This window comes from Athene cunicularia (assembly GCF_003259725.1).
Source record: "Athene cunicularia isolate RWA chromosome 1 unlocalized genomic scaffold, athCun1 chr1_part2, whole genome shotgun sequence".
Taxonomy (NCBI): Eukaryota; Metazoa; Chordata; class Aves; order Strigiformes; family Strigidae; genus Athene; species Athene cunicularia.
The window spans coordinates 4855237-4864029 of record NW_020799092.1 but is presented as its reverse complement, the minus strand read 5'-3'; the positions used below and the strand labels follow the sequence as shown (position 1 = coordinate 4864029).

The 8793-nt window shown below is 46.4% G+C and overlaps 1 protein-coding gene across 1 annotated transcript in view; it reads right to left on the bottom strand.

Annotated features, from left to right (window-relative positions):
• LOC113475869 (histone H4) overlaps positions 1–315 on the bottom strand; it is a 16810-nt gene extending 16495 nt beyond the window's left edge. The window contains exon 1 of the mRNA XM_026840980.1: positions 1–315. Within this exon, the coding sequence (XP_026696781.1) occupies positions 1–312 (312 nt within the window). The 5' untranslated portion in view covers positions 313–315.
• Between the last annotated feature and the right edge of the window lie 8478 nt (positions 316–8793).

The window sequence follows — 8793 nt, the reverse complement described above, 5'->3', positions numbered from 1 at the left end:
TTAGCCGCCGAAGCCGTAGAGAGTGCGTCCCTGGCGCTTGAGAGCGTAGACCACGTCCATGGCCGTGACAGTCTTCCTCTTGGCGTGCTCGGTGTAGGTGACGGCGTCGCGGATCACGTTCTCCAGGAACACCTTCAGCACGCCGCGCGTCTCCTCGTAGATCAGCCCCGAGATGCGCTTCACGCCGCCGCGCCGGGCCAGGCGCCGGATGGCCGGCTTGGTGATGCCCTGGATGTTGTCGCGCAGCACCTTGCGGTGGCGCTTGGCGCCGCCCTTGCCGAGCCCCTTGCCGCCCTTCCCTCTGCCAGACATCCTTTCCCTTCTACTTGCTCCGAATTGTGAAGGGCAGCTCGCCGCGCCCCGGTCTTTATAGCGAGAGTTCCGACCTGATTGGAAGCAGGGGCGGGCACGGCTGCCGGGGGTGGGGCCTGTGCCCGTCCGCAGGCGCGACGAGGCGGGGCCTCCGCCGTTCTCGGGCACCTCCCCGGGGCCCCCGCCGGCGTCGCCGCGCCAGTCTCCGCCTCCGCGTCTGTCTCTGCCTCGCTCGCCTTCCCCCAGCCCCGGTGCCCGTGAAGCGCCGGGTCCCGGCATCTTTCCTTCCGGCGGCGCACAGATTTTTCTTCTCTGAGGGGCCGAGCGAACCGCTCACTGCTCAGGGAGCCTGCGGCCTTGAGGCCCCCGCAGATCGTTTTTAAGGTCATGCTGACCATGTTTCATTAGTTCGGAGGTCACATCTCGAGGACTCGGTGGTGATGCTGAGAACCGGCTGCTAAATGTAAGCACTGACAGGTCACCTCCGTGGCCTTATGCTAGTAGTTGGCTTATATGCTGTGAAGCATCAGGAAAATCACATCCGTGCCTTCACCTCAGATGACAAAGAAACATGCATGTTTTTCTAGAAACTCTCCGATGCCTGTCTCAGACTATAGTGTCACTGGTGAGTCCACAAAGGGCTTTTTCAGCATAGAACTGGACAAGACCCTTTATTTTCTATCCTGTGTCTGGAGTGTTTCTTCACATTGAGACATCCTGGTCATATTCAGAAAGTATTATAATTCCGTTTAGATCACTGCTACTAACTGGATGAAAATTAGTCATGTATGTCAAATGCACAACAAAAATGGCTACGATAGCTCTGTGCATGTGTACCTCCATGTTTTCAAAGGCCCGACATCATTCTGAATGAATAGATACCCTTTCTTTCATGTAATATGTTTTCCTTTTACAGGTGTACATTGCCAGTGACAACATTTCTCTTTGCTATTTTGGTACAACCTCATGTCTCTGAAAAATCAGTCACCGTGACTGTTAAATCTGTAACTCATTTCTGCTGGCTATCCTTGTGATCCTCCTTTTTGTAGCTCAGGGCCCACTGGGGCTATGAGATTAGCGTAATCTCAGTATGGAGAATTTGCCTGTGTTCATCATGCCTAAATACACATCATTTTCCACACAGAGACAGAGGAGAGCCCTTCAAAATGAAGGAATCGGGGAGATCTTTGTGAACTCTGACAACCCTTTGTCTCGCTGACATTGGCACTTGGCTCTGCCTCCGTCACAGTGACTCCAGGAGGGAAGGCCTGTGTAAGTGATGGGATCTAAAAATATAATGGTGAGGTAATTCTTTCTCAGCATCTTTCAGCTCACAGATTTTATGTAACAATGTCTCTGCCTGGCTCTGAAGAGTCCTGATTTCTTTTTCTCTGTTCTTTCAAATTACTTATCATTATCTCTGCTACAAATATATTCTCTTCCCTTCTCTTCAGCTGCAGGAAAGGGCGGGCGTTCAGTTCACTCTCTTTGCTGGTTGCCACTTTGCCCCACTTCATCTACACCATAGAAAGAAAGCATGTTTTCCAGCACCATTTTCTAACACGCACACAGACAGTCAATGCAGACACTTCACTGTATGTAAATGAGATTCTCCTCTATAAAAGGGATAGACTCCATGTAGTATATATGTCCATTACCCATTTTCCTATCTACCACTCCCACTGTACCTAGTCCTCAACCTTTTATAAGTAGTCATACTTAAAGCACATACTAAAGCACGAAAAATGACCGATATTATGTCCAGAGAAAGCAATCAATAAACACACAGAAGAAAAATCCATTCAGGGTTCTCCAATTCAAAGTCATCCCCTCTGATTTGGTAAGGCTCTGGCCTATGAATCACCAGGACCTAAGAGATCATTTTGATGAGATACCAGCTGTTGATTTTATGCACTTGCTTGCCCCCACCCCCGGCCTCTCTCACAGATGGTATATTGGTCCAGGAGTTATTGAACAGTTCCTGTGAGTTATTGAGTTCTTCCAGAGTTAAGATCATAAGTCTTGGTCTGGAATGCAATTCTAAGGGCAGCACATTCATTTCTCCCCACTCTGGATCCGTGCTGATATTCCTAACTGCAGGAACAAGTTCTACTACTATGCTCTTTATTCTTCCTCTGTCCAGACTTATGGCTCGTGTGTCCCCGATACTAGCTCAACAGGGCGAGTGTCTCCTTCAACACTGAAGAGACCATAACCAGTTGACTCCACTACCCTAGGGAGAAGGAGGTGACAAAACGCCCAGAACTAAGACCATTCACCATGTTAGGAGAATAAGCACATGTTGTAACATAAAAAAATAAAAAGAAAATCCTAAACCCAAACACTTTTCAAGTGTAAGAACCTTTCCTTTTCATTAACTGCTGGCCTTGTGGGCTGGTCTCTTGTTAACTGTGCAATTAGATGTTAAGATGGCACAAACTACTAATCTCAAACAGCACACAAAAGTTAAACTAGTTATTCCACTCCTCATTTAATGCATGAATCAGCCAAAACTTGATCGCATTTTCAGTGTCCAAGCCAGAAAAAAACTATGTCAGGAAGACCAAGATTTAGACTTGATAGAATTTTTATGGAAGCCAATGCTTCTTACTGGGACCAGATCATAGCAGACAAGCTGCAGGCAAAATAGGTGAAACGTATTCTTCTTCAGTGTGCCCACACTCTCATAAGCCTTTGAAGCCAGATTTCTGACTTCCTAACTGTCTGATAGCAGAGATGTTGAATGACTGGCCTCATTTGTATACTGTACTTTGTAATTGTATATTCACAATTGTATATTGTAAATCTGGGCACCAGCTGGCCCTTCCAGTGCCGCTGGCAAGCTGGATGGCATCCTAACCAAGGACAGTGCTGCTCTGGCACCAGCCCATGACTGCACAGCTACAAAGCATGTGCCGTAATAAACATAAGCTACAGCCCAGCACACTTACACACTAAACAAGTCTTCAAAACACTTTCTGCTCCCTTCTATAGGAAGACAGCCAGCCTATGTTGCTGGCACCCAAGTGCTACCTTGTGACACTCCTGCTCTAGAAAGATGGCACAAATAACCTTATCTGGAGCCAATACCTGCTTCACCCCCACACCCCTCTGCTGAGGAAAACCAGCAAGGCAGCATCACTTAACGAGAGCACCTTCACATGGTGTGTGACACAGTGCTTTGGCTCTCAGTGATAGCAGAAGTCCAGTCTACACTGTGTCTGGGTGCCACCATCATCATTTTGCCTGTGGGGCAAAAAAAATGGCTTGCCCGACAACCCAAATGACATGGAAGCCTGTCACATCAGTGCCTGGAGTGTCACCAGCCAGGGAGGTGGTAGATTGCAGACCAGCTGCATATGCACTGCATGCTCCAGAACAATTTGTCCATTCATAGGTACCAAACAGAGTTCTGGCTGGAGTGGATGGGGATGTGTACATTGGTCACATTGCTCCCTCCATCTTACCAGCGGTCACAGGGAGCACTGGCAAACAAATAGGAAAGGGCGGGAAGCAGAAAGCACGCAGAACTGCTGGCGTGTCATGGGGAGGAAGAGTGAGTTGTTCACAGCATCACCGTGTGAGCTGCTCACTGGTCTGAGCAGCCAGGCTGCAGTGCTCTTGGAGAGGCTGCTCTGAAAGGACGCTGTGGTGGCCCAATTCCTCGGCGGAATTCACTATTAAATGTAGGTGAAATAGAAGCACTATTAGTTCAGGAGAAGATGATCATCTTTGGCTGATGGAGCTTCTGCTGATGTTTCTTACCTTTCATGGACAATTTGTCTCAGGACCTGAGCACCTCAATTGCTGGTTGATGCGTACGGTCAAAGCATGCCAGGGTGGTCCAGAAGAGAGTTTGTCAATTGCCTTAGGTTAGTTTAAGAAGACCGAAGTACTTAAAGACATAAATAATTCTGTTCTTTGTTATCTGACTGACAGTGAGGACCTTTCCTTTGCCTGTGTGTAAGAAAAGTAAAAATGTGTTAACCTGGTAAACTCCCGTAGAGTAGAGAGTGCATCTCTTTTTCCTCATTAGCTGTTCTGGGAAGAGTCTTGGCCCCCTGCATTTTTCCTGTTTTTTTTCACTTTCCCAAGAAGGGCATCTTTCACAGCGCCTCCCACCTACAGACGTATGCGGGGTTTGGACTACAGGTTTTTCAATTCCCAGATGACATGCCATGTCAGTGATGAAGGGAGGCCACAGGAGGTGCCCCAACCCTTAACCAAGAGTACAGGGAGGAGCGTGCAACATTCCAGGAAGCTGAGTCTACAGGGACAGTCATCCGCTGCCCTACCCTATTTGTCCTGCCCACTACAGATGCTCAGCTATGCACTGGATTTAAAAGGCCTTGTGTGGCCTCTGTACACTTAGGAGTCATAACAACAGCAGCAACATTAGTATTATGTAGGCAGAGACTTGTTTGCTGAGCTGCAACGAGTTTGTAGTTTGGTAGGTACCACTTTAAAACTGTTTAGCTAAGGGTTAAAAGCTGCTAAACTGTGCTGGCTGGTTTGATCACGTGAGTTATTACATTTGTAACTCAGATGAAGATTGAAGTCACTGAGGGCAAGTAAGGCATGGGTGTAACGCTGTAATAGGAGTGTAATCATGGTTGCAGGGAGTATTTACCTTCTTCCTTTGGAACGTGTATGAGGGAGTGCAGCACATAATGTAAGGGTTCTCACCTAAATCTCTCTGGAAGTTGTCTCCTGAAGGAAGGAAAGGGCTGTAGTGCACAGGCTTACCAGCCATACTAAGAATCACAGATTCACAGAATGATTTGGGTTAGAAGGGACCTTAAAGATCATGTAGTTCCAACCCCCCTGCCATGGGCAGGGACATCTTTCAGTAGATCAGGTTGCTCCAAACCCCATCCAACCTGGCCCTGAACACTTCCAGGGAGGGGGTCATCCACCACTTCTCTGGGCAACCTGTTCCAGTGTTTCACAATCCTCAAAGTAAATAATTTATTCCTTATATCTAACCTAAACCTACCCTCTTTCAGTTTAAAACCCTTACCTCTCATCTCTGTCAGGGACTCACTGATAAGAGAGTCCCTCCCCATCTTTCTTGTAGGCCCTCTGAGTATTGGAAGGTCTCCCTGGAGCCTTCGCTTCTTCAGGCTGAAGAAGACCAGCTTTCTCAGCTTGTCCTCATAGGGAAGGTGCTCCAGCCCCCTGATCATCTTTGTGGCCATCCTCTAGATCTGCTTGAGCAGGTCCATGTCCTTCTTATACTGGGGGCTCCAGATCTGAATGCAGTACTGCAGGTGGGGTCCCACGAGAGTGGAGCAGAGGGGGAGAATCCCCTCCCTCGACCTGCTGGCCACATGTCCCTTGATGCAGCCCAGGATACAGTTGGCTTCCTGGGATATGAGTGCACATTGCTGGCTCATAATCAGTTTTCCATACGCTAATACCCCCAAGCCCTTCTCTGCAGGGCTGCTCTCAATCCACTCATCACCCAGCCTGTATTTGTGCTTCAGATTGCCCCAACCCATGTGCAGGACCTTGCACTTGGCCTTGTTGGACTTCATGAGGTTTGCACGGTCCCACCTCTCAAGTCAGACCAGGTCCCTCTGGATGGCACATCCCTTCCCTCCAGCGTCGCACCACACAGCTTGGTGTCGTCAGCAAACTTACTGAGGGTGCACTCAATCCCACTGTGTATGTTGCCAACAAAGATGTTAAGCATCGTTGGTCCCTATACTGACCCCCAAGTAACACCACTTGTCACTGCTTTTCACTCGCACATTGAGTCACTGACCATGACTCATCCATCCAATTCCCTATCTACCAAGTGGTCCATCATTCAAATCCATGTCTCTCTAAAGTTCCTCCAGCTAAGAATGACTGACCATGGGACTCACCTACTGCAGGCAGAGCAACCCCTTAGTCCTATTTGTGTGGCTAGCAGTCATGATAACTCCTCCTAACAAAATTGCTTGAAGAACAACAACGACCAAGCTACCTCTCATTATTAAAAACATATCCAAATATAACCCAGAGCTCATTTTCTTAGGAACAAGTACTGGCAGGTCCTAAACTGGAGATGGGAACGTTTGATAGCTCTGAAGTGCAGTGCCACCTCTGGCCACAGTTTGAGCGCCTCTTTGCTTATGCCAAGGGGTCTTAATAGCTAACTTCAGAAGTTGGACAGACCTGGGTATCTGAAGGGAAGTGACTTGCAGGTTCACCTTGCAGTCTTGTGCAGGTTTGTCATGTACTGTGGCCTGCTTGGGTGCCCATGAGGTGACAAGGATTTAAGTCATTCAGATGTAGTAGACATTACAGTCGATCCCTCTCCTGTCTCATCGTGAAAGCCAAACTGCATGTCAGAGACTATGTGGCACCCTCCTCCTGAAGTTTTTCTTCAATACCCTATACCTATAAGGAGATTATTTCCTTTTCTCATTTGCTCAGCTTGAGGTGAAACTGCCATTCCTGCCTTTTATATAATCCTTCACCACATTTTTTCTTAGCCTGAGTGCGTGTGTCTCTTCTTTCTAAACTATCTGCTCTGACTGCAAACTTTTTTTAAAATTGCCAAACGCACCTTAACTTTCAAAAATGTTGTTCCTGCACGTATTTCTTTCATGTAGAGAAGAACACATGTTCCAAGCAGCAGTTCTACATCGCTGAAGTTATTTTATGTCTCTGCTGAAATGCCATTAAAAAAAAGAAAGATCAGTTTCTCTCTGTGTCATGAAATTTCTGCAGTTACTTCAGTTTATTTTAAAATAATAGACTGTTACTCTTGGAGATCAGAAGCTGCTCTACATATTATTAGCTGTTTCTGTTGGGAACAGGGAGAGGGTAGCAACTGTTGGGAGAAAAGTCAGGCAGACAACTGCAATGGCGACCAGTTTAGCCACCTCAATTTGAGCCACCAGTAAATGTGAATCAACACTTTGTGAAGCCACAACTGAGGGCTGGAGTATTTAAATCCAGTGAAGGTTATTGAAGTAAATGTGTATGAGTTCATAGTAACAAGTGTAGGCAACACGAGTTTTCGTTTTCCTGCCACGTCACTCATGGTCTATGCTTTTTCTCTGTCTATGTGCTCTGAAGTGCCTTGGTACCTGCTAAATGTCATCTCCTCCCTCCATTGCTACTTTATTTCACTATGCAGTCAAGTCAATGGAAAGTCTCATTCATTACTTTACAAACACATATAGGATACAGGAGATATATATATATATAGATATATATATAGATATACTCAGGATAAACATATTTAGTACAATACTTACTAGTACAGTGGTTGTCAGCTATAAAATATACAGGATTCATCTATAGGTCAGCTCTGGCTTGGGTCAATTGTCCAAGCCTTAGCACTTCACCTGATAGTTACAGTTGTTCATTGCAGTGGAACAAGTGGTTTAACTGATGACAACTATGGTAGCAGGACCTATAGGAAGACTAGAAGGGTAAGATTTCACTGACATCCTCTCCTGCCCATCCCCAATTGCCACAGGCTGTTTTTTCCCCTCATCCTAAAGCACTCTGCTATGACAGAGTTGCATTAAGTCAAATCCAGAAGGATTAAAAAAGCCTGTGGATCAAGCCTTCACAGAGAAAGGAACAAGGCCCCATACATCTGATCATCTGCCCTAGGTATGCAAACAGGTCTGCTCATCACTGTATTATCATAGCATATCACATGGGATATGTGCCCATCTTGTGGGCATCCCTTCCCACAACAGCTTTTGATGTAAAGGAGGATTTACTCAGGTGCTTTTATAAAGGCTGAGGCCCAGAGAGACTAAAGCAAGACAGTAACCCCGTGATGCAGCATCAGCCTGAACCTCCTGAGAATTAGGTTAGAAACCTGGAATGTGCTTGTGGGATCTCATCTCTCAGCAATTTACATCAGTGGGCTCACAAACTCTGTATTTATATTTAGCGTTCTAGTCAACACAATGGAAATTAGAAGGTCCTGAAAGCCCATATAATAGCTATCCCCCCATGTAATACCTATCCTAGTACTTCACCAGACTACAAAATTCCACTTATGGAAAACTAAGACCTCAGGCACAAAAGACCAGAAGTTGCAAAGGACAGCACATCACAGGAAGATAAGAGAGACCACGAGTATCTCCAGAGATGCCTCACTCCCACGTTTGAGCATTTCTGTGCAAGTTGCCCACATGCGAGGAAGCAGTCTACTGTCCATGTCACAGAAATAATCCACAGCCTTTGGCAACCTGAAAATTCCTCCTTTGAGTAAGACTTGAGACCAAAATAAACCTAAAAACTTGAAAGAATTTGAATTCTTTCATTAATACAGGGGCTGAATGTCAAAGTTAGATCCAAACCTACCCCCTACCCTAAACTCTACCCCCACTGAGAGTGCTTGGATTTGAAGTTTGAGCTCAGGGCCAAGTCCAATTAGAAAACATGTTTTCTGTCCCACAAAATACCTAATTCTACTTTTGTGGCAGGTGGCAAGGGGAAGAAAAAGGGAATATGGATATAAAG